At 55.1% G+C, this 23189-nt stretch overlaps 8 protein-coding genes across 8 annotated transcripts; 3 read left to right on the top strand and 5 right to left on the bottom strand.

Moving 5' to 3' along the window:
• Window positions 1-16: 16 nt before the first annotated feature.
• On the bottom strand, window positions 17-1911 carry CC84DRAFT_1086237 (alpha/beta-hydrolase; the record flags this gene model as incomplete). Its single annotated transcript, XM_018174151.1, has 3 exons — window positions 17-1151; window positions 1202-1722; window positions 1771-1911. The coding sequence occupies 3 exons, from the start codon at window positions 1909-1911 to the stop codon at window positions 17-19; spliced, it is 1797 nt and encodes a 598-aa protein (XP_018038905.1).
• A 140-nt stretch (window positions 1912-2051) lies between these two features.
• On the bottom strand, window positions 2052-4374 carry CC84DRAFT_1257383 (uncharacterized protein; the record flags this gene model as incomplete). Its single annotated transcript, XM_018184726.1, has 3 exons — window positions 2052-2562; window positions 2618-3694; window positions 3794-4374. The coding sequence occupies 3 exons, from the start codon at window positions 4372-4374 to the stop codon at window positions 2190-2192; spliced, it is 2031 nt and encodes a 676-aa protein (XP_018038904.1). The 3' UTR covers window positions 2052-2189.
• A 926-nt stretch (window positions 4375-5300) lies between these two features.
• Window positions 5301-10378, bottom strand: CC84DRAFT_1162474 (uncharacterized protein). Its single transcript, XM_018178003.1, has one exon. It carries the CDS (start codon window positions 10194-10196, stop codon window positions 5577-5579), a length of 4620 nt encoding a protein of 1539 aa, XP_018038903.1. The 5' UTR covers window positions 10197-10378; the 3' UTR covers window positions 5301-5576.
• Window positions 10379-10789: 411 nt separating this feature from the next.
• Window positions 10790-11889, top strand: CC84DRAFT_1215025 (uncharacterized protein; the record flags this gene model as incomplete). Its single annotated transcript, XM_018182689.1, has 2 exons — window positions 10790-10911; window positions 10980-11889. 2 exons carry the CDS (start codon window positions 10790-10792, stop codon window positions 11887-11889), a joined length of 1032 nt encoding a protein of 343 aa, XP_018038902.1.
• A 466-nt stretch (window positions 11890-12355) lies between these two features.
• On the top strand, window positions 12356-16808 carry CC84DRAFT_1173998 (uncharacterized protein; the record flags this gene model as incomplete). Its single annotated transcript, XM_018180067.1, has 3 exons — window positions 12356-12891; window positions 13097-13115; window positions 13374-16808. The coding sequence occupies 3 exons, from the start codon at window positions 12356-12358 to the stop codon at window positions 16806-16808; spliced, it is 3990 nt and encodes a 1329-aa protein (XP_018038901.1).
• A 714-nt stretch (window positions 16809-17522) lies between these two features.
• On the bottom strand, window positions 17523-19281 carry CC84DRAFT_1162471 (uncharacterized protein). The gene is made up of 4 exons (XM_018178002.1): window positions 19202-19281; window positions 19080-19152; window positions 18533-19034; window positions 17523-18188 (listed from the first exon to the last, which is right to left on the bottom strand). Exons 1-4 carry the CDS (start codon window positions 19250-19252, stop codon window positions 17636-17638), a joined length of 1179 nt encoding a protein of 392 aa, XP_018038900.1. The 5' UTR covers window positions 19253-19281; the 3' UTR covers window positions 17523-17635.
• A 208-nt stretch (window positions 19282-19489) lies between these two features.
• Window positions 19490-20314, top strand: CC84DRAFT_1185366 (60S ribosomal protein L6-B; the record flags this gene model as incomplete). The annotated part of the gene is made up of 3 exons (XM_018180798.1): window positions 19490-19603; window positions 19777-20112; window positions 20162-20314. 3 exons carry the CDS (start codon window positions 19490-19492, stop codon window positions 20312-20314), a joined length of 603 nt encoding a protein of 200 aa, XP_018038899.1.
• Window positions 20315-20746: 432 nt separating this feature from the next.
• CC84DRAFT_1194697 (uncharacterized protein) lies at window positions 20747-22161 on the bottom strand (the record flags this gene model as incomplete). Its single annotated transcript, XM_018181363.1, has 3 exons — window positions 21844-22161; window positions 21324-21736; window positions 20747-21253 (listed from the first exon to the last, which is right to left on the bottom strand). The coding sequence occupies exons 1-3, from the start codon at window positions 21935-21937 to the stop codon at window positions 20747-20749; spliced, it is 1014 nt and encodes a 337-aa protein (XP_018038898.1). The 5' UTR covers window positions 21938-22161.
• Between the last annotated feature and the right edge of the window lie 1028 nt (window positions 22162-23189).

Raw genomic sequence — 23189 nt, 5'->3', positions numbered from 1 at the left:
CGCATGAACAGCACGTCTACTCCACCTTTCCGACGAGCATGAAATCCTCCGTCACCGCCTTCCCACTCGCCAACACCGCCGTCTCATCCTTCGTACACGTCTCCATGATGTCCCACACATAGCACTTCGCCGCCTCCTCCGCCGGCGGCATCTCGCTCTCGCTCCACGCAGACACCTCCCCCGCAGACACATACCCTTCCGCCTCCACTGTGCCTGTGGCGACGTCCGCGCCAAACATCACGCGGTTGAAGATGGCGAGCGCGGTCTCGGGCTGGTAGTACGGCACCTCGTGGCCGGCCTGGAAGACACGGGAGAAGGACAGCTTGCCGGCTTGTCGCACTAGGCCGCCGGAGTAGGAGGCGTTGGTCGCGATGGGGGCGTAGCCTGCGGAGGAAAAGCCCGTGGCGCCGTCGGCGAGGGCTTCGCTGATAGCCTCACCGCCCAGCCAGTTGCACTGGTAGTCTCTGTCGCCATAGACGAGGGCGACGTTGGCGCCTTTGTGGAGCAAGTTGCGCAGCGCAGCGAGCCCGTGGCCGCGGACGAAGTCGCCCGTCATATAGAAGCCCTCCGAGATGGGTACCGAGTTTCCGGTGAAGTTGAGCGGGACGCCGAGCGCGGCCTGCACCTCTGCGCTGTTGAGGTACCCGGCGGGGGTCTTGGAGGGGAACGCGATGGGGTACTTGGGCGCGGCGATGTCGAAGTAGTTGACGCTTGCGTTGTAACCGTCGTGCAGGGCGGCGAAGCAGTACGAGTAAGCTGTGAGGCAGGCTTTGTTGACTTCGGCCACGTTTCCGTAGCCCTGTGGGTCGTGCGCGTCTGCGAGAGTCACGCAGGTCGCGCTGAGGTTGCGGCAGGTCGGCAAAGCTGCGATGGCGGATTGGTAGTAGGATTCGTTGATGGCTTGGATCCCGTAGGTATTGTTGAAAGCAAACTCTGGATAGAAGGGGGTTTGGATGCTGTGGTCGATGCAGGCATTCACCAGGCCGACGGTGTCGATAGGGATCTGGATCTCGGCTTCCGAAGTGCAATTCTTAGCGGCGAGGCGCTCGTTTTGCTCGGCGAAGTAGTTTGCGTACGCGGGAACGTAGTGTCCGCCGTACGACTCTCCCCAGAAGCTGATGCTGTTGGTGGGGGACTTGTATTCCGGGAATCTAGGGCTGCGTTAGGGTTTTACGTGGTGTAGAGGAAGGCCCTAACTCACTCTTGGATCCAGGCCTGCATAAACTCCCACATGACGGGAGCACCGGCTATGGTTGTGTTCCACGCTTTGCTCTTGTCTTTCGAGCCGAATGTGCCGGTGAGGAACGTCAGGTTCGTCTCCGGGACACCATCCGAGAAGTCTGCGGGCTCGAAGTTAAAGGGCGTCTTCACCAGATCGATTGTGCCATTCGTAAGTGTATCATACGAGAAGCCGACTTGGATCGGCTGGTCGAGGTACAGCATGTTGACCTTGTCGTTCCAAGACCATGGGTTGTTCTCCGTCGACCTGGAGTCGTCGAGGACCTTGCAGGGTCCGTTCTCGCCGAGGGCTGCCGTAATAGAGGGCACGCCAGGGCCACCCTGAAGCCAGACGGAGAGGGGAGCTTCATTGGAACTGTTACGAGCTTCGAAAAACCAAAACCACATATTACTTGTGTAGTTGCGGTTATATTCTGGTGCTGGTGGGAGGTGCACATAACCGCTGTAGCCTTTGACACCTTCGCTGGTCTCGCATATTGTAGTCTTCAGCTGTCAGCGTCTATCTTGGATGAGGAGGTTCGGTTGACTTACCTCTTTATAAGAGATTGAAACACCTGCAAACTTCTCTGACTTGACGATCGTCAAGCCTTCAGGTGTCGGAGGAAATGAAGCTGCCGATGCACTGAGAGCAAGCTGAGCAACAGCCCAGAGGCTTCGTGAAAGAATGGCCATTTTATATTACTAACAATCAGGATATACAGAGCAGGAAACTGGGTATCTAAAAGAAATCGAATGATAGAAGTCGAAACTCTGCGATGAGATGAAAGATGAAACCACCACGATACTCTGCTGAACTCTTATAACCATCCTTTCGTAATCCAACTTAGGGGCCATCTGTAGTATCGCACGAGTCTTGGTGATGCGCGGTGGGCGCAGTGACCGGATACGGAGGCCAGTAACCGCGTTGCACTACTCCGACCGTATCGCTTAAGTACGACATCGGCCCTATCCTAGTCCGTGCAGGTCAACTTTCCACGCCCACCATGCCAAACCTTCTTTAGCATCGCAGGTAATCCTGCCTTGTCGTTGCCGTCAAGGCTGTTCCCTGCCTGAAGGACCAGCTTTTCATTTCTCAGAACCGCAGTGACGCTACGCTTGCGGTTACGAATGATGTGCACTACGGAACTGTCTTCCGCAGCGGAGACGAGATCTTGAAACTTCTTGTCTGGCATAGGTCCGTCGCGTATGTAAGACCAGAGACCGAATATGACGATCACCAGACTGGAGATGTTGGCTAGGACATAGGGGATAAACAGGCCGTGCGCCTTGTACGCGTAGCGGTTTACCTGCGTGGTAATGTTGACAGGGACTACCTTGCGGTGCCTAAAGCGATAACCAGTTAGCTGCGTAAGTAAGGCGTTCGTGCGGATTGATTTACGTTAAGAGTGGATCCCACATCAGTCCGACACTGATGTTGAAGCTTAACTCTTCAATTAGCACATCTAGTGTCCTGTTCTTCGCCATCGCTTTGTCCATCAAGCGCTGGTCACTGAGAGACCCGTTACCCTCCGGTTTACTGTAGAGTTTATTCGCCTCATCCAGGTCAAAGAAAGCATCGAGGTCCAAGCTCCCTAAGAGGCTGGTGCGCGAGATCGGCGACTGAAGCACGCCAAATTGTGCCGCACCTGACGGTGATGATAATGAAGAGTTTTGGCTCCAAGCAGTATTGTTATACCACGAGAACTTTCCGACCAGCTGATCACATAGTGCCCACATGAAGGCCGTGTAGGCGTGCTGCGCCATATTTGAGATCGACGTGGAATTGTCTCGAGGATAATGGACCTGCTCGTTGATCGTATAAGATTTACTGATATTTTGAAGGCCAAGATCTCGTGCAATGCGTAAGTTATATGTAGCGTTGTGCAATTTGCAGACCTGATAACGGCGTTCAGTAACCCGTTCACCCGATTTGATAACGGGCCGGAGAAAGGTCATCCAAAGCTCATTCGAAGCGTTCGATCGCGTTTGGAGCCGCGGCGTTAGAACTGGATACAGGTCGCCTGTCTCGTTATAGCTGGGTATAAATGCATAGTATACACTGTCTGTCTCAACGACTACGCCATCGCCAATTGCCATATCTTGCTTGCGAAAGGATTCTATCAGCTCGACGGCAGTAGTGTTGGCGTCCAGACACTGCACTATGGGCGCGTGGAACTCGATCTCATGGCTGGAGGTTTGGTACGGCAGTTTGATGGGAAGGATCTCGCCGAGGGATGCAGTGGCGCTGGCAATTAAAGAGACTATCGTTCTTGGGCCAACAAAAACTCGACTCACGTCGTCCACAAACTGAATCCTACCGCGACGAGCCGGCGGTGAGTAAGAGTAGGTGGAGCCAACACTAGGGGTAGCGTTTGCGATATGTGGAAATGGCATGAGGCCATCGATGCTCTCCACATTCAAGCTTTGGTACACGAAAAGTGTCGCTGGAGTGAAGAAGGGCGGAAGAAGAAGGCCCCTGTTGATGATTAGTTCCTTCCGCGCGGCAATTGCCAACAGCAAATGGAGAATGTGTACCATGCAAAAGCTGCCATCACAGATCCAATCCGCAGCTTACGCAGCATCTCCAGATTCAGCAGCGAGAGCACCGAAGTATCGGCTCCAAAAGCTGCATTCAACCCTCCCACGGTCATTTCCTTCCTTTTCACCGTACGCCATAGCCACTGAGTGTAGCTTGCCCAAATCGCTGCACCGAGGCTGATCTGGGCTATGAACGAGAAGGCAGTACCGAATCTGGTCAGAGAAATTAGCGACTGTGACAACCCTTGATGGTGATAAAACTTGCCTGATCTTCTCTTCCTGCGCATCTGAGTTCCCCACGACCTTTCCTTTCAAGCTAGGATAGAAAATACAATGCGCAAGACTCATCGCCAACCCAACAAGAAAGAATACAACCATCATGATTGGCGACTTCCAGCGATGGATGCGGCGTTCTGGCCAGCCCTGCTGCAAAGGCGCCGGAAGCTGAAAAACCGCTCCCTTGGCAGGTACGTCGGTAGCATCGGGTGCGATGGCTGGTGTTGAAGAACTGCTACCGGGGGCGACGTCTGTTATAGAGAATTGTAGCTGTTTCCCATCGTTGGTAGGATTAGTATGCACGGCGACCACACTATCTGAACGTCGCTGAATGGCTTCCATTGTAGCAGACGTGTAAGGATTCAATTATACAGTATCAGACATGACAGTCAAAAGACTCAGTGTGGGTCTTCTGTCAAGTTATACACGTCTGCAGTGTGCGTGGTGTTGCTTCAGGCTTGTGTATCATACGGGAACCAAGAACCCAGATTGGTTTGGTGCCAACGGTTGATGCATGAATGATTGTGGCGCGGCGATACGACTTTCCCCAAAACCAAGGCAACATACTTCCAGCCTTGTTACTGCCGACGATCGTAAAGTATGCTGAAAAGCGCCCTGCAAGAAAATTAATGACATTATCCTTCAATTATAAGATTGATTTCCCTGCGAATTTGACGGCCCTCGCGGCGTTTCGAGCTCATCGAGATTCAGTAGTGGTCCGCAAAGTCTTGGGGTTCGCCATTTGCGCGGACGAGGTCGTACCAGTAGGTCAACAAGGAGAGGCCGCTAACACGCACTCCGCCACCGCCCTCGCATACCATCATCAAGCCCGCACTGTAACACTAGTATTAGCCGCAGAATCGTATCAGTAGAGCGAGGATGAACGTTACCATACGTAGCCAATAAGCAACGCTACACAGAAAACGTGCTATGGATATGTCTGTTGCCTGCGCTTGATCTAGGCTGCATGACAGTCCTCTCGTGATGGCGAAACGGAAATATACAGGCAGCGTCTGGCACTTGGCGGTCAGGCGATGGAGCCATTGATTGCATGTGAACGGGCGAGAAAGTGATCGAATCTCGAAGCCTTGCCTTTCTGGAGCACCGGTCAAGATATTGATTAAAGACCATCGCGATATTAGGAAACGAGTTTGGCTTTCCACAAATGTAGATGGTTTTCATGGAAGTCATGGTGACGCCATCGGAAAACCCTATGGCAGTATACTACTCACAGCAAAAATTCCCAGTGAAATGAAGTGAAGTAAAATATGCGCATGGTATATTCTGCTCTCGTCACCCGCCAACACTCCCTGGGATCTCTAATACCACGACCAATCCTTCCCGCACAAATGACAGCGGCATCAGCACCACCGCGATACACACATCCACCACAACGCCGACAATGCTCATACACCCGGTCAAGAACGCCATAGCTATGCAGGTCACCTACGCTTGAACGCCAAGACAGTCCCTAGCCGCCATTAAGAGGCGAGAAACCCAAGAAAACCTCCCAGTGCAGAAACAGCAGAAGGTGCTGAACCCACTCACTCCTTGATCTGCGCCTTCAGCCCCGCAACCTCCCTTTTCAACCTCGCATTTTCCTTCCTCAGCCTCGCAGTTTCCTCTTCGCTGGCTTTGAGTCGGCGATCAACCTCCTCGCCACCCTTACCCCTGCGCACGCTCTTCTCCACCTTCTCCAGCTCCTCGTTGAACCTCGCATACAGCGCCTCGTTTTCAGCATTGCTGTCGCGGTACAGCTTGTCAAGATGTTTCGCTCGCCTCTCGGAGACCTCCAGCGATGTGGAAACATCCTGGGCGATGGTCGACGTCCGCGTTGACAAGGTGTCGAGGGTGGTTTTGACCGACACTTCGAGGGCTGCGATGCGACGCTCGAGAGCCTTAGTGGAAGGAGCATCGTGGAGACCAGGTGGAAATTGCGCAGTAAGGCGGGGTGTGCGTGCGGTCAATTCATGGCCAATCGCACTAAGCTCAGATTGCAGATCTCGGGATGCGCTTTCTATATCTCGTTGTTGAATTTGGAGACGCTCGCGCAGCTTCTGGGGGCTCTGCATCTTCAGCTTCTTGGTAGGGCTCGTCTTGGAAGGGCTCATCGGGATGCCCGTTTTGGTGGGAGAGCGTGGGGTGGAAGGGACTTTGACAGTGTTCCCGGATGTAGGACGCTCAGAAAGACCAGCAGCAGGCTTGAGCGTGGGAATTGCAGATACAGACTCGCCGCGCTTCTTGGTAGGTCGGAAAGTCTTAATGGTGACAACCTCGTCTTGCGAAACAGGACGAAGAGAACCCGCGCGTTCACGCCCATTTACAGGCGTATTTTCTCTCCGCATGGGTGATCCTAGACGCGGCGGCATGGGTGGAATGGGTGATCCCAAGCGTGCTACAGGCGAGCCTAGACGTGCCGGCGCAGGGATCGACGACGGCTTTGCTGGTGATCGGGAAGGTGTGCGCGGCGATAGGGGCTCCTCGCTAGCTTGTCTGGGTTCACGCTGTGGAGAGTCGGGTCCACGAGGAGTCTGCGAAGACCACGTAGGTGCATCATTAGCATCCTGCAATGTCTTCAAGTCACTGAGTGAAGAGCGGCGCTTCTTGCGGGGAGGCCCAGCATTGGAAGGTACCTCTCGTTCTCCTATAGTGCCAAGTGCACCCAGAAATCCCCGTCCGGCAGGGCTCACATTGCCGCCCTCAAAGGGAAACGCGCCGAGTACTGTGGGACGATCGCGAGAAGACGGTCGTTTGGGGGACAAGCGCATCGCTGCATCAGTAGAGTTAGAACGACCAAGAGAGGCTGGCCCAATCTTAGACGCACTGCTCGATTGACCGTCAAGCCCGTGGCTGTTCTTGCTCAATGACCGCCACAAGGATCCCACTGTGGATTCCTTCTCGTTCTTGCTATCCTGGCGTGTCAAGGTGGCAAAGCCAAACCGTTTCCTGAGAGATGTGTTGGAAGTGAGGGACCCGGTGGCCGCGGACCGAGTCCTGGAGTCCATGGATCCAAAGTTTGGTGTGTTGTAACCACTTTGTTGCTCTGGAAAAAGTACGCCTATGTCTTGGATGAACCGATCGACCAAGGAGATAAAATCGTTCGCACTTCCTTCGGCGACCAAGATCTCAGCAAAAGCAGCGGTCAGGATGCCACGGTCACCGTCGTTGCCCATACCGTCGAGGAGTTCGGCAAGCAGTTTGATAATGGCTCGGAGTGCGCGCTGGTTCTGAGGCGACAGCTCACTGTATGTCGTGCGGAAGAAATCTTCGAACTCTCCAGGATACATGCTGTCCGACTTCATCTGCAATGAAACTAAGGTAGCATGAGCTAAAACTGGTCCCATCTTCTCTTTCCAGGCGATGTTGAGGAATTTCTCAAATGCTGCAAACAGAACGTCAACAGAAGACTGAGACGGTACATCGAGATTAGAAGGGTTCTCTAGCAAGGAGTTGTACAGCTCGTTGACTAGGAGCTCGTCCGCCACAACCCTGGCCCGGACCGATCGTCCGACAATGTTGCCCTTACGAGCGTGCAACGCAAGTATCAAGGTCGCCAGGGTCTCCTCTAATTTTGCGAGCGAATCGGTAGGTGAGGCATTGGAATTGAACCCAATCGTCTTGTTGGAAGATGTGGGTCGAGATAGTTCGCCATCGCGGCTATGGGTACGCGTGGGGTGTAGTGGTGGAGGGGCAATCTTTGGGATATCACCCATAGAGACTGGGTTCCTTTGCAGCTTTTTAGGACCTCCTTCTCTGACGCTGCTGCCGAACAAACTCGAAAGCATTTTCACTGGCGAGTGGGGGCGGCCCTTTTCGTCGTGTGCCTCAGTGATTTCTCCAAGCTGAAGTTTGAGAGATTTGAGTATCTGCCGGTTCCGGAAAAGGTAGGCTTCGGCCAATGCAGGATATTTGATGTTGTTACGCGATTGGAAGAAGTTCCCAAGACGTTTAGTCAAGACTGGAAGGAATTCCACGCTGGTCAGCTTGTCGCGCGCACTATAGCCATTGTTGCCGTTGAACTCCAGTTGGTAGAATTCATTTCCTTGGATAGAAATAGAGACTGTCAGTTCAACAGCACTGTGTTTGACTGGCTGGACAGGTTGCGCAGCGTCAGCCATGTTGACAATAACCTGTACCTTTGCAGGCTCTCTCCGGCCCTCGACATCTTGTCCCGCACGGTCCTCAGTCACAGCAGAGAACATGTTCAGATCGCCGGTTAAGCTGCGGACTTCCCACATGTGGCTCTCACGCTCGGTTTCGGGAAACCTGCCCTCGACCCTGGCTTTCGTAATCTCCTCTACGCATTTTTGTGCTTTCCCTTCGTATATGCCTAGCAGATAGAACATCCGGATGCCAAGGACCTGTCGATCACGGCTTCTTGGGCGACCTGGCTGACTTACGGTTGGAGTCGGCGAGATCATTTGCATTATGTTGCCTTCGGAGTGTTCACTGAGGAAGACATCTGAAAGTTTCAATTGCTGGTGGAAGATGAGCTCTGATGATCCGACGTCAGCGACAGTGAACTTAGGGTCGTCCAAGTCTGCCATCAAGCTGCGTGCCGTTGTTGGGCAACCATTGGGTTTATGGAGCATTATCAAACTGTCGGCAAAGAGTAAAAAGATGCCAGCAGTGGTCGAAGGTCCGTGTAGCTCTCCATGATAGGGCGGCGACAACTCCACGAAATCGATGGCTGTGATCAATCGAGTTTGCGGGACGCACGTCGCTGGCCATGAGAAGACCATCTTACGCAGGCGATCGAGGATCTTGATCTGCTGCACGGATGGCCCCTCACGAGAGCATATCTCTGATATGATGTCTCGCGCCTTGAGGAAGACTTTGATGGCTGGATGTCGCATGGGTAGTTGTTTGATGATGTTGTCGATGTATAGGTTGTAGCGCGGCAGGCGCTGCACAGGTTCGATTAGCATGGACATCAGCCGTTGTTCTCCAGTCTCATACACTCGCTTCGAGAAGCTGGAGTTGATGTCTTTGGTAAAGCCTTTCAGCAGTTGCGAAAAGTCGGCGTGAGCTGCCATGTAGTCTGAATAGCAGTTGCCAAACCGCGGGAACCATTCCACCAACGCCTTCGCCACTGCTAGAGCACCCGTAACGTCGGCAGGGTCCTTTTGACCTCTTAGTGGCGCAACAAAGATGTCATCTGTAGCTTGTTCGATGTCTTGTATAGCATCGTTCTCGGTGTCCTCCAGCACGGTGCGTATGACGTCCAGAAATTGCGCATTCACATCGAGAATAGCATCCAGGCTCGGAGGAAACAGAGCTTTCAGAGCTTGCTCGTTTGGACTCGTGCTGGAACTGCTTTTTTGCTTCGCTTTTTGCCGAAACTCTACTGCGACGGTGTTGACCAACTCATACACTTTGCTGACATAGTTTTCTTCAGTGTCAAGAAGCTCGCACATCTCTCGACGCAGGTTCTCCTTTTGGTTCCTCGAGAAGGCTTGCGATTTGTTAAGTGCTGTCGGCTTTGACGGCGCGCGTCGCAGTCTCGATGTCGGAATGAAGGCAGCCTCGCCAAGCAGCTTCACAACAGGTGCGTAAGAGCCATAACGGTGCTGAAGAACATCATCCTCGGACTCGTCGAACTGGGCCGACTCCCTCGCATTGTCCAGCTGCTTGATGCTTCCGTGCGGTAGCACCACGTCCAGGTCCAGCCACGGGAGGGTCTGCTCTCCTAGAGCATGGCGTACATCGACAATGACATCTGCGGCATTTTCGACTCTGACCATGCGCGCAGCCACAATGGCGGCGTGCGACTCGGAGAAGAGTGTTGGCGCCGAAGGCAAGCGCGTAGCCGACGCGTACTGCCTCTCCCAGGCATTCTTGACGTCTTGCGGGAGCTCGACAAAATACTTGTAGAGGCTGAAGGCGAGGCCGCGGCATATCTCGTCGCCCTGTTCCTCGCGCGGCAGGCAGGCCACGGCTTGGTAGTAGGGAGCGGTCGGCGAAATAATGAGTCGGGCAAAATTCTGGAGCCCGGCGGGAGTGAAGACGTGGGCTTGGATGCGCGAGTGGGTCGCCTGTGTGGAGGTGGAGGTCGGCCCGTAGAAGACCAACACGGGCGAGTTGGACAGCAGCTCGTCGGTCGTGTAGAAGAGCGACAGATCGCTCGCCGAGAGCGCCGCCGGCTCCGGCGTAATGGTGACCATGGCGGCAGACGGGTGCAAACGAGCGACGAGGGCGGGAATGCGAGCGCAGGTTGCGGCGGAGCAGGCTCAAGACGGCCGCGATGGCATGTTAGGGGAATTGTCGAGGGGGTGCAGCGAGCGCGGAAACGGACAGGACGCAGCGGGCCATGCAGTGGTGGTGGGCGTCGGGTGCTCGAGTCGCGTTGTCGGAGCTGCTGCAGCTGGCCGCTGATGGTAAACAAGCAAACAGCCGCAAACACGCAGACGAGGCGGTTGCAACAGACGCGCCAGACCGGACGTGACTGCCCACAGCGGCCGAAACAAGCCCGCACCAGAGCGGGCCAAGCGGCAGAGCTGCTGCTGCGCGTCGGATTGAAACGTGCGACGTGCGACAGCGGCAAGCTGGGGTCTTCCTTGCCTGTTCGCGCGCGATAAGGCGTGGTGGGCGTGTGTTTCTGGCCGCCGGCTTGCGTCGTCGCGCCCTTGCAGCAGCGCGCCCCAAGCGCGCGCGGGCGGCCGATCAGCGGCACCTCCGTCCGCCCCGTCCCCGCAAACAAAGACCTTCACGCGTGCATCCGCCGCGCCTGGACGAGCCACCCGCCCATCCGTCCGCCATGGCCACGCAGCAAAACGAGGGGGGCGTGCCCTTCGCCGTGGCCCACGACTTCAAGAGCTTCCGTCTGCTCGAGCTGCCCCCCGAGCTTGTCCAGCTGCTGGAAGCTCCAAACCCGCCCCAGTACGTGCCTCGTCTTCCTGCCTCACGCCGTCTCAACAAAGGACGGCACCGTGCTAATGCAGCCCTAGACTGTCCATCAAGTCTCTCCCTCCGGCTGCGTCTGACAGGCCCAATGCGCAGCCCGCATATGCAGTGCTCTGTACGCCCACCAAAAGCTTCCAGATACGCCAGGTGCAGACGTCCAACTCCGTCTTCGTTACCCAGCCCACGCTCGACGCCCATGGCAACGACATACCCGTGCCAACCACATGCGCAGTCGCTGCGTGCACAGCAACCCTAGAACTGCACCCCGCCGACGCGTCTGCTGTGGCCTACCTGGAAGATGCGCTGCCAGTGTACGACATCGTTGGCGGGGAAGTCGATACTACTCACAACGGCAAAAGCAAAGCTGCTGTCTTCTCCGACATGCCCTTATCGAACGGACAGTGCGAACAGGGATGGTCTGAGGTCGTGGCATTCGAGTTGTCTGGGTCCTCGTACCGGCCTTCTGTGAACACCTTGCGACAGGTCTGGTCCTCGATCAACGCGGCCGCCCTAGCAGAGGGCATGAAGCTGGACAGCCAATTCCTGGGCTCTGACCTGGCCGAATTGGTTCGCGAAGAGGGCTACCCTGCCTCACTGGCACAAGCCATCTTCGCGCATCTAGCTGCCGCCGGGCAGGACACAAGCGGACAGTGGTCATGCCTGCACCGGGCGAAGGTGGTGTCGTTTGTTGGGAGAATGCTGTTGCAGGCGAAACAAGGTTCTTCCGGACATTCGATCGCCGACTTTGTGGAGGAGTGGAAGGACTCTCTGCCAGAGGCATGGCGGGGCGACGCCGATTTGAAGGCGATTGACGGCGCCTATGACAACCCTACGGCAACCACGATAGTTGCAAAGGCCAATTCTGCATCTGCCACACCGGAGTCTGTACTCCCGAAGGCTACCGCTGCTAAAGGGAAGTGGCATGAGAGATTTGCAAAGACCCGGAAGAAGTAGACGCCCGACCTCCGAGATGGGTGAAAACAACTTACACGGCCAATGTATGGGTATGAGCCTCAAGTGCTCTCATGATGCCCCCGTGAGTATGTATAAGCAACGTCCAAGATGCCGATGCACGTGATTCGCCATCGGGTCCTCGGAGATGCGCTATTCCGGCTTTGAAACCCGCCCTCGCCTTCGGTCAGCTAGATTTCTGACGGCGCGATTGGGCCGACGAGTCGACTAAAATCCCAAAACCTCGCAGTCCGAACAACAATCCTGTACATATTGCGATCTAGGCTGCAGACGCTTTCCTAGATCGCCCGCACCTTGGGTGTTTATGAGCTTTTCCCGCGCATTCAGCCCAGTCAACCGCGCACTGCACCGAGTTATTGCCAGAGGTTCTGTGCCACCGCGTATCTTCGCCCCAGCAGCAACATCTATTCGCACATTCAATATCAGCCCACCTATCCATAACGCAACCATGGCGTCCGACACCTCAGCCTCCACAAAACCCGCAGAGGAACCCCTGCCCAAACTCACTCCCGCACAGTTCAGAATCTACAACTCCATGGCCGAGCACATGGAATACTTCCACAACCACTTCCGCCACACCTGGAACACAGTCTACAAGGCCTGCGAAACAAACAAGCGACCCGCCGGCATGTCCATCCGGCAGTTCCTAGCCACGCTCGAGCAGTTCTGCGGCCAGCTCACCATGCACCACACCATCGAGGAGCAGCACATCTTCCCCGTCCTCGCAAAAAAGATGCCTGCATTCCGCGAAGAGCTGGAGCTACTCACGCAGCACAAGGGGATCCACGATGGGCTAGAGAAGCTGGAGGAGTATGTGGCGGAGTGCAGGACGGGGGAGAAGGAGCTGCAGATGAAGGAGGTCAAGCGGATAATGGATGGGTTTGGGAAGGTACTGTGGAGTCATTTAGATGATGAGGTGAAGCAGCTAGGGGCGGAGAATATGAGGAAGTTTTGGACGGAGGCGGAGATGAAGAGGATGCCTATGTAAGGTGCTGGAAGGGATGATGAGTGGATAGAGTGATACCCTGGGCTCGAGCACATATATGAGTCTTGACGCCATGATCTAAAGAATCAAACATTTCTATGTACAAGCACAACCAAGCATACCCTGGTGACTTCATTGTGTACAGAAATGACTAGGCCTGCCTTACTTGTCGCATCACGTGAGAGGGCACTGACGCACGCCAAGCTCATGTGAAACCAATGCGGTAAGCGCAGCCGGTCCTCGTGGACGATCGTTCTGCGTATTCACACACTCGATTGGGTGTTTTGACGGCTACACTCCGTACGAGACCTTTACAAGCTGACTCTTCCGACCTGGTGTCTTTGGGCTGGAGTGGAGCTCCTTCACCAAGCTACTCCAAGACAATCACAACCAATTTCCGCCTCAACGCCCCAGACAGCTATTATGCGAATGTGCTCATGACCCATGCTTCTTGTTACTTTCAACAACTGGCCCCCACTAGATAGTTACTCTGGGAATCATGGAGAGGGAGAGACATGGAGGTGACATATACGACCCGCTCGGCGCGCACCCAGGATCAGCAAGGGTACGAGGCTCCAACGAGAGCTTGACTGATATTCCCGAGGATGTGGAACAAACCTCAACCACCATCGGAAGTCCCGAGATAGCGGCCAAAGATGGTGCCCCCACGCTCGACTTCATTCCAGCGGAGGATGTCGAGCAGGTGCCAGGAATGCCACGAGGCGACACAGAGTCGATGAATTTTGATGGAGAAGATGAGAATCCTGCTGTTCCGGAGCTATTCCAGCGATCTTCAAGTCCTTCGAACATGCACAAGCAGAGAGGCGCCGCATACGAAAAGGTTGGGGAGGAAGGCATCAACCGGATGCATAAATTCTACCTTTACGAAACGAGCACCCGGTTCTACCTTATCGGGGCGGACCTCTTAGACAAGCATTACAGAGTGCTGAAGATCGATCGAACAGCGCCACCGGGACATCTGAGTATCTTTGAAGATGACATCGTGTACGACAGAAAAGAAATGAACCATCTACTGAACGCGATCAACGACGGGAACAAGGCCACAGGAGGCGTAAAGCTCAAGTGTAGCGCATGGGGGCTCATGGGCTTCGTTCGCTTCACAGAGGCTTATTACATGATTCTAATTACCAAGCGCGCGCAGGTTGCCATGCTGGGAGGCCATTACATCTACCAGGTTGATGGGACAGAGCTGATACCTCTCACGACTGGCTCTTCATCCCGTTTTCAAAAAGATAGGAATCCGGAGGAGGCTAGATACTTGAGCATTTTGAACAACCTCGACCTAACGCGCTTCTTCTACTTCAGCTACTCATATAACATCACAAGAAGCCTTCAGCAAAACATCATCCGTGAAAGACATGCCTTCAACCAGGGGCTGAAACACCCAAATCGAGATTACCAAGATATATTCGTCTGGAACCACTACCTTCTCGAGCCGGCCCGCGAAGTGTTGAAGAATGTCTATGACTGGTGCCACGCGGTAATACATGGCTCCATCGATCAATCGTCGCTCGATGTTTTCGGACGTAGGATCTACATCACGCTCATGGCGAGGCGGTCGAGATTTTTTGCAGGCGCACGTTTCCTGAAGCGTGGCACGAACGATTTGGGCTATGTCGCGAATGACGTGGAAACCGAGCAGATCGTTTCAGAAGCACTCACCACGTCCTTCCATGCACCAGGCCCACGGCTGTGGTCGAATCCTACTTATACTTCATATGTGCAGCACCGCGGTAGCATACCGTTGTATTGGACGCAAGACAATACTGGGGTCACGCCCAAGCCAGACATAAAACTCAACCTCCCAGATCCTTTCTATAGTGCTGCAGCGTTGCACTTCGACGACCTGTTCGAGCGATACGGTGCCCCAGTATACGTACTGAATCTGATAAAGCAGCGCGAAAGGACGCCGAGAGAATCTAAGCTCTTGCACGAGTATAAGCGGGCTATAGAGTATCTCAACCAGTCTCTTCCCAAAGACAAGAAAATCATATACGAAGCTTTCGATATGGCAAGGGCATCAAAAACGCGAGGTCAAGACGTTATTCTCTCCCTAGAGCACCTGGGTGAGAAGGTCTTGCGCCAGACCGGCTTCTTTCACAACGGCGACGGTGACTTCGACGCTCCGCAAGTGCAGAATGGAGTCGCTCGAACGAATTGTATCGATTGTCTGGATCGGACAAACGCCGCACAATTTGTCATCGGGAAACGAGCACTCGGACGACAGCTGCAGGCTCTCGGTGTGATTTCAGGCAACACGGTCGAATATGACAGTGACTGTATCGACAACTTTACTCACATGTTCCACAACCATGGAGACGCGATCGCCATGCAATACGGCGGTTCGCATCTCGTCAACACGATGGCCACCTACCGGAAGATCAATCAATGGCAAAGCAGCTCACGAGATATGGTAGAGAGCTTCAAACGCTACTACCACAACTCTTTTCTCGACTCGCAACGTCAGGAAGCCTGCAATCTGTTCCTTGGCAACTACATACATGCAGAAGGGCAACCTATGCTATGGGATCTACAGACCGACTACTACCTTCATCACGCCGACCCCCGGTTCTGGCTTGAGAATCCACGCAGGGACTACATAAGCTGGTTTACTCCCCATTTTCTTGAGCCTCGCTCCTTGCCACCTTTCTTGGTGTCTCACAAAGATCACAAGCAGCTGGTGCGGAGCGGCACGGCTAGACGTGACGACTACTGGCTGGAATACTATCGCCCGTTAGCCGTAACATCGTTCCTAAAGGTATATGCTTTCCGCCTGAATTGTCCACCAACAAAAGAGAAGGATACTTCTTATCCGTCACGACTGCAGGATGCCTCACCTTTTGTCGTTCGTAGGAAACAACAGGAGCAGACCACCGTGGCCAAAGACAACAAAAAGCCCGCTCGTAAAGGCGTGACAATCCTGGAGCCTTCGAGCGACACCGAGTCGCGTCATAGAAACAGTTTTGCGCGGCGCCGCTATAACATGCATTTGCATATTCCAGAATCCGGTTTCCCAGCCAAACAGTCCATCTTGCGCGATCCGCACTTCGAAACCCAGATGCCGGCGTCTGCACCTCCGGAGACAATGACTTTCCCGTCCATGGACAACTCCAGCTCTACTGGCTTCACGTCAAACCTCAACACGAAAGGCTTCAAGCCGGCAGACAAGGCGCTCATACATCAATGGACGCTCGCGCAGTTCCACGAGAACAGCCTCAACCCCAGCGTCACATCTACAGAAGAAGAAGAATACGAACGCTACATCGGACACCCTCTCAACCTCCCTCTCGTTGTAAGCAACGAAGCCCCAGTAGCCGACGACGCCACCGCGCTAGAATACCTAGAGTACCTCGACATGTCCGAGGGTGGCACCCAGCCCGCGCAACCAGACCAAGATTCGGACAGCGAAAGCTTTTACTACGTCCCGCTATCGAAGAGCCAGACTGCCCCCGCGCACCACCTCCGCCTCGATACCGACGTCGCATCTATCCGCTCCCTCCCCCTGCGTCCCACATCGTCCGCCTCCTTCACCTATCCGCTCACACCCTTCTCGCACCCCCACGCACACAAGGGCTTCGTGCACAACCTCCACAACTACAACCAAGCCCACCAGAACACCTTCTACCCCGAATTCGCCGAACCCACGAATCTTCCCGCCGATGACCCCTCATCCCAGAACACCGCAACAGCCGGCTCAGGGAAATTCCAAACAAAGGAAGAGGATATAGAGGAGTTTGAGGAGTTCTTGCATGTGCGGGACAACCCGCTAGATGTGGAGGAGGAGGACGGCGGCAAGAAGCGGTACAAAGCGTATCGGCAATGGTTAAGGGGGAAGAGTTTTTTCAAGCAGAGTAAGGTGGATCCAGAGTGGATGAGCCAATTGCCTGTTAGGTAGAGGGTTGAGAACGAGGCGTGTAGCTTTTTGGGGGGGGGGAAAGGGAGGAAGTATGCGATGGGCAGTTGTATGGATGAATTACTAGCGCCTTGATTCTTTGGTGGGTGGGTAACGCCTGTTGCGGTGACAGGTATAGTGTAATGTAACTACCTACCTTGCTAGCCCGGACACAAGAAGACAACCACATGTGCATAGCACCAATGCAGCGACTGGACTGCTATTCCGCAAGCTGTTCTCAGCTCTGTACTAACACGGCCAGAGTCCATGCGCAGCATTTCGTAATATTCTCCGATCCTAACATACTTTCTTAAAAAAAAATCTTAACCAGAAGCGCTCACCTCATTACTATTCCTCCATACTTCTAAGCAGCGAGCAAGAAGTCCGTGCATTTGTAACGTCCGTTTGAATGTCTAATCGACTTTCGTTCGCCGCAGAGCCACGCCGTCGTCAAACGGATCGATCGAGCGCCATTCTCGACCGCGACATCCATGCGGGCTGATGAATGTGGCGTTGGGGGTGGATACGGCGTATGCGACTGCGCACAGGAGGGAGGAGGGCATGAAGATGGTGGATACGTGATGAAGAGGGCGAGGCGGATGAGGGCCCAAGAGGGGAGCGATGAAGCAAGGGACGAGAAGGAAACGCAACAAGGAGAACCCCAGTGAGAAGAAAGAAGTGGCGGAGGACGACGTCACATGAGGTCAAACAGTCAAACCTCTGCAATGCTCATGCAATTATTGCCGTGATATGTACTACTCATGTCGTCGTAGCTGTCGTCTAGTGATCAGTCCAGCATTCCAAGTACCCCGAGCTAGATAAGACGTCTCTTAGTTTGTGTCCATCTCGTCGTCATCCTCGTTTTCGACCGTCTTCTTCACGCCCTCGACAAACGCCTTCACAGCCTCGCCACCACCAAGCGGCATACCCCCGCCTCTTATATAGCCGCCGTTCTGAACGTCAATCTTCAGCGCCTGGCTAACGTTGGGCAAACCGCCATCTCTCAGCGCAACTGTTAAACTGCCAAGACTCTGCCTCATTTGCGGGCTGGTAACCACCCTCTTCAGCACGTCGCGTTTTTCTTCTTGGCCGAGGGACAGGAGAACAGCTTGTGCGGTTTCGGAATCAGGGTCGATGTCGGCGACGTCGTCAACTTCTGCTTCGATAAGGAAAAGGGTTGTGGGAAGCTGCGCGCAGAGGGCGTCGATGTACTCATCCGGGGCCTTGTCGATGACGGGCAAGGTATTGGGCGGAGAGAGGAGATCAAGAAGAGTCGTGAATGGGTCGTTGGAACCGCTTGATGCTCCACCAGAACCGCCGGGTTTCAACGACTGAAGGAAGTTCTGGACAAGGGCAGAGGCGTCGGTCGATCCTGCGCCGGCTCTGATAACGAATTAGCATGGTTTCATATGTTTGAGAAGCAAAAGACAAGCGAATGAGACAGCGAGCAGTCGACCGAGCGTCGTGGCGGGCGAGCGCAGTGAAAGACATGATATGGTAATTTTCTAGTGGTACAGTTGAGCAGAACCCAAGTAGTGTCTGTCCGTGGACAGTGGTTTTGTGTGCGCCCATAACGCCTTACAATGATGAAGATGTGCTTTTGACTGCAATCATCTTTTCTATCACCGCCGGAGTGAGTATCATGCCCTTATCGACCGCGCCACGACGACCACGACGTCGCCAATCCCGGACGAAGGAGTCTCGGTGTATGAATGTTCGGTACCTACGCTCGGCCGCCATCAGCACCCCCTTCTCGCGCTTCTTCACCCTCTTCTCGGATGTCGCCTCCTGTGGCACCCGCACCCGCACCGCCGGTGCTACCGTGTTGGATCTGGTTGGCAGCATGATCATCGGCATCCTCCATCGCCTCGTCCTCGTCGGGGTTCTGGCTTGCGGCCACAGCCAGCTCGGTCGGCACGTCAACTTCCTCCCCGTTCAAAAGCCTGTCGACGATCTGTCCGATGGCGAGATCCCGCGGGCTGAACCAGCTGGCGTCGCCGCGGGGGTGCTGCGACTTGGACTGCAGCCAGAAGAGGTATCGTTGTGAGCTGGAAGAGAACTTGAGGACAAAGATACGACCGTCGGTGGGTGAGCGAACGTTTTCCGATTCGGCGGCTGTCTCGCTGCCTGTGTACGGTATGAAGGATCCATCGCCGGGGATCATGATGAGGTCGACATCGCTCTGGTCCACGGGGCTGTCGCGTGTCCGCCAGCAGAAGTGCACGAACTCTGCTCCGGTCAGCAGGGGCCACTAAATTAGAGCGCTCCACAAACCATCGTCGCCCTGGTAGAGATAGACGTAACCCGGTGTCTGCTGCGGCTTCACCTTGAGAGTCGGTGCGCTGCCCTGGTCCGTATCAGCATGCTGCACCTAGAGTAAATGGTGCAAAACTTACAGAGACATCGCACTGGCCCGCCTTGAAGGTAATCAGCGGCTGGATCGACATGTCGTATGGCGAAGCGGGGTGTGAGGGGTGTTGGATGGCACAGAGCGGCGAGCTGTGATGCGGCGGTCGGTCGGAGCTGCCTGGGTCGCTAGCGCAGAACAGCGGCCAAGCCGCCAAACCAGTCCGGGCACAAGCGGAAATCGCGGCTTAGTCAATCCGCGCACACCAATATTCGCACACCACAGTTCGCGATTAACGACACTCCCAGGGCTTCAACGACACGACACACAATTCGACATGGCGGACCAACCCACGACGAAGAAGTTTGCCAAGGGCGAGCGGTCGATACCGCACCACTCCCAGAAGGCCAGCAAATACTACCCGGCTGACGACGCCGCCGTGCCCAAGAAGGTACGTTCCCATGCACGCAAGATTCCAGCACACAAGAGGAGGGAACATGCAGGAGCGAGTGCACGCAGCTTTTTCGCTGCACTGCATTGCTTGCGAATCCTCGCCCGAACTGCAGGCGGCTCAGATGGCCTGCCGCACACGAATTGGAACAGCAACACTGACTGCATCTCCAGGCTCGCAAGGCTGTCCGCCCGGCCAAGGTTCGCCAGTCTCTCTCTCCCGGCACCGTCGTCATCCTCCTCGCTGGCCGCTTCCGCGGCAAGCGTGTCATCGTCCTCAAGCACCTCGAGCAGGGTGTCCTCCTCGTCACCGGTCCCTTCAAAGTCAACGGCGTCCCCCTCCGAAGGGTGAACGCCCGGTACGTCATTGCGACCTCGACCAAGGTGGATGTTGCTGGTGTCGACGACTCCGTCCTGAAGAAGGCCAGCGAGTCCGGCTACTTCACCAAGGACAAGGCCTCCAAGAAGACCGGCGAGGAGGCTTTCTTCAAGCAGGGCGAGGCCCCCGAGGTGAGTCACGTACGGCCCGGAGCCAAGACAGACAGCTGACAATGCGCAGAAGAAGGAGACTTCCAAGGACCGTGTCGCAGACCAGAAGGCCGTCGATAAGGCCCTGCTCGCGACCATCAAGAAGGAGGCTCACCTTGTCGACTACCTCAGCTCCACTTTCAGCCTCCGTAGCTCAGACAGGCCACACGCGATGGCCTTCTAGATGTGTCAGAGGAAAAGACGGGGATTTGGCGTTCAGTGCATGGGATGAAGGATGACCTCTAGCGGCATGCTGCGGCCGTAACAGCAAGCACATCTTTTTTCATGGAGGGTCCGGTTTGCATCTTCCCTATACGACCTTGTAACAGGCAAGCGAATTCGAAAACGGTCCGAAAGTGAGCGAATGAATCATGACATTTGTGATGCCACTGCGGAATTCAAGTCGCGTTGAAGTACAGACATGCACAAGCTGATCCAGCAAATAGACTCCATATACATCCAAGCACTGACACATCCTGTATAATGCGCCGATAACGCCAGCGATCAGGGTATCAAGAATGACCAAGAAGCACAACCCAGTCCCCGATTGAACATAACCCAATGACGTCACTCACCCTATAGGTTCCTTCGCAACATCCACCCTCACCGCGTCAACTCAGCCCCTACCCTTGCCTTTCCTCGCTTTACTCTTCAATTTACTCGCCATGCCATTCGCCCTCTCCTCCACATGGTGCTTCTCGACCTCATCACCCAAATCATCGGTCACATTCCTGCCCCCCAGTGTCGTCCCATTGATCCAGTCCAGCACGCCCAACGGCCCGAAATTCCCCTCACCACCGCTCCTCATATGCGCATCCACCCTCCGCGCCATCCCCTTCAGCATGATTGTCGAAGGCAACACGCTGTACCCGGAGTAGGTGAAGAGCTCCTCGAGCGAGGTCAGCGCGATCATGATGAGGTAGGTTGTGAGATGGAATCTGAAGGTGATGGCGGGGAGGTAGAGCGGGAGGAAGCGGTGGAGGAGGTAGGGTAGGGGGTGGTCGTAGGCTGCGACGAAGGAGTAAGGTGCGGTGACGCTATGGTGCCATTCTTGGTGGAGTCTGGCGATGAAGCCGCCGGTGGTGCTGTGCAGGAGGTCGCGGTGGATGTAGTATTGCAGGATCTGGTCACGTGTCAGCACCACCCCTTCCACTTCCACGTTCATTTTCTGCTCGCAAGGGGACCAGACATACGTTTCGCGACACAATCCCCATGCCCAGATGCTTCACCACGCCCCACGGATTCGGCAGATGATTCAAACTCCACCTACTCCCCTTCACAACCAGCAGACTCCTCATCCTCAGCCCATCGGTGACAAGGAACTCAATTCCCCCCTGCAGCGCGACCCCCAGCAGCACATTCGCCACGCTCCAAAACACGACATTCCTGATTTTCCCGGCCCCGCCGCGCTGCCGCGCGGGCAGGCCGCGCTCACCCTGCGCTTTGAACTCGACGGCGAGAGAAGGGATGAGCGTGTCGAAGGAAAGGAACAGGAGGGACGGCAACAGGTACAGAGTGCTGCGGAGGAGGAGCGGGCCGAAGAATTCGAGCTGGAGAGGGGAGTAGGAGAGGGCGAGGGTGGTCCAGGTGAGAGATATGAAGAGGACTAGAAGCAGGGTACAAAATCAGTGAGATGGTTTGAAGGTAGGGTGATGGAGCATGAGCAGGTGTATTGACGGCAGAGACTCTAGTTTGTAGCTTGGGGCTTCTTACGGTTGAGCGAGGTGGACCAGGATGAGAGGAGGGGGAGGGCGAGGAGGGAGGCCAGGGGGAGGGTGAGCGGGGTGAGGAGGGAGGATAGGGACATGTTGGCGGTGTGGTGTATGGTATGATCGAAGGTAGTGGCTTCAATATGTTACAAGGTTCGTGCGGCACCACGTGCTTTTGCAAGCCGTGGATGGAAGGTAGTAATGGGTGATGGCTCGAAGTGATGACAAAAATAGTCTCGCCTGGTAGACGGATTAAGAATCATTGGCCGACGGAGTGAGTGGAGAGCAGAAGGTGCTTGCGGTGGGGACGGTCATCGCGTGTGGTGTGAGATGGTGTTGAAGTCAAGGTATGACGTAGGCGCGGGTTCCTTGTTGGCGCGCTTCCAACGAAGTGTAGGATTTGGTTGTTGCCTCAGGCACACTATCAAGACAATGTTCTATATCAGCGACGGCCGAAGAAATGCGCTGCACGGCTGCGTACGCTGGTCGATCAATGTTTTCGCAGCTATGATAAACATCTATGATATTTTCGCATGGTCGGTTCGGGTGAAGTCTACATGGATGTTAAAGAATATCACATGTACTGGTGACAGGGCGATGCTTCGTCCGTGCATTACAGCGCCCTCAGAGGTCATCATTTCGGACGTGACCAGCGGTGAAGTTGAAGACAGCGTCCGAACTTCCGAAGCGTGCATGGCCGTGCTTAGAGTGTTGACTCGTGGACACCGTCATTGAATTTGCACTACAGGTCTCAACGCCGCGTGGTCCAAGACGACGCATTTGCAATGCCCTACATTCGTACGATGTAAGATTCGCTCTTCGATGGTAGCGTTTCAGAACCACGACGAACGATGAAATGTACTGGGATGGTTGCGGGTCGAGTCGCAATCTTGCGCAAGCTCTTCGGCCACAACCATTGACAACGGCGAGTCACATCTCAGGGGCAGTGGCCGCATTGACGCGTCGCTCTCGCCATGTCGCGGCGAATAGACAGCTCTCCGCAGGTTGCCATTGAACTTGTCTCAGCAACGAACAGGGGGACGCTTCGCGCCAATGCAGTGACGTGCGCTGAAGCTGCGTTGAAGCGTATATTGGTGTACTGTGGTAGTCTACAGCCACTCGCGCAACCTGCGTGAACAGCCTCGGGAGGGCGCCGGGCCTAGGGTAGCCCCAGCGTCGCGGTAGCTCCGGAACGCGCAAAAGCACCAGGCCAGGGCATCCTTCTACCCTTTGGCGGGACGCGGGGCAGCAGACTCCCAAGCGTCACGAGGAGAACGACGCGGCGGCGGTCCAGTCGCGCCATACCATAGTAGAAAAAAGACCGGAACTTGGATGCTCGGCGTGGAGGCG

The sequence above is a fragment of the Paraphaeosphaeria sporulosa genome, assembly GCF_001642045.1.
Source record: "Paraphaeosphaeria sporulosa strain AP3s5-JAC2a unplaced genomic scaffold CC84scaffold_3, whole genome shotgun sequence".
NCBI lineage: Eukaryota > Fungi > Ascomycota > Dothideomycetes > Pleosporales > Didymosphaeriaceae > Paraphaeosphaeria > Paraphaeosphaeria sporulosa.
The sequence above is the reverse complement of the archived record's forward strand: the minus strand, read 5'-3'. Positions and strand labels throughout refer to the sequence as shown.

Excerpts from the sequence above, each read along its gene's own strand:
- CC84DRAFT_1162471 (XM_018178002.1), bottom strand. The coding sequence starts at position 19,252 with ATGTCGATCCAGCCGCTGATTACCTTCAAGGCGGGCCAGTGCGATGTC. Across the intron at positions 19,153-19,201 it reads CGGGCCAGTGCGATGTCTCT|GGCAGCGCACCGACTCTCAA; the intron begins GTAAGTTTTGCA and ends GATACGGACCAG. Across the intron at positions 18,189-18,532 it reads GGTGCTGATGGCGGCCGAGC|AGCCGGCGCAGGATCGACCG; the intron begins GTAGGTACCGAA and ends ATTCGTTATCAG.
- CC84DRAFT_1162474 (XM_018178003.1), bottom strand. The coding sequence starts at position 10,196 with ATGGTCACCATTACGCCGGAGCCGGCGGCGCTCTCGGCGAGCGATCTG.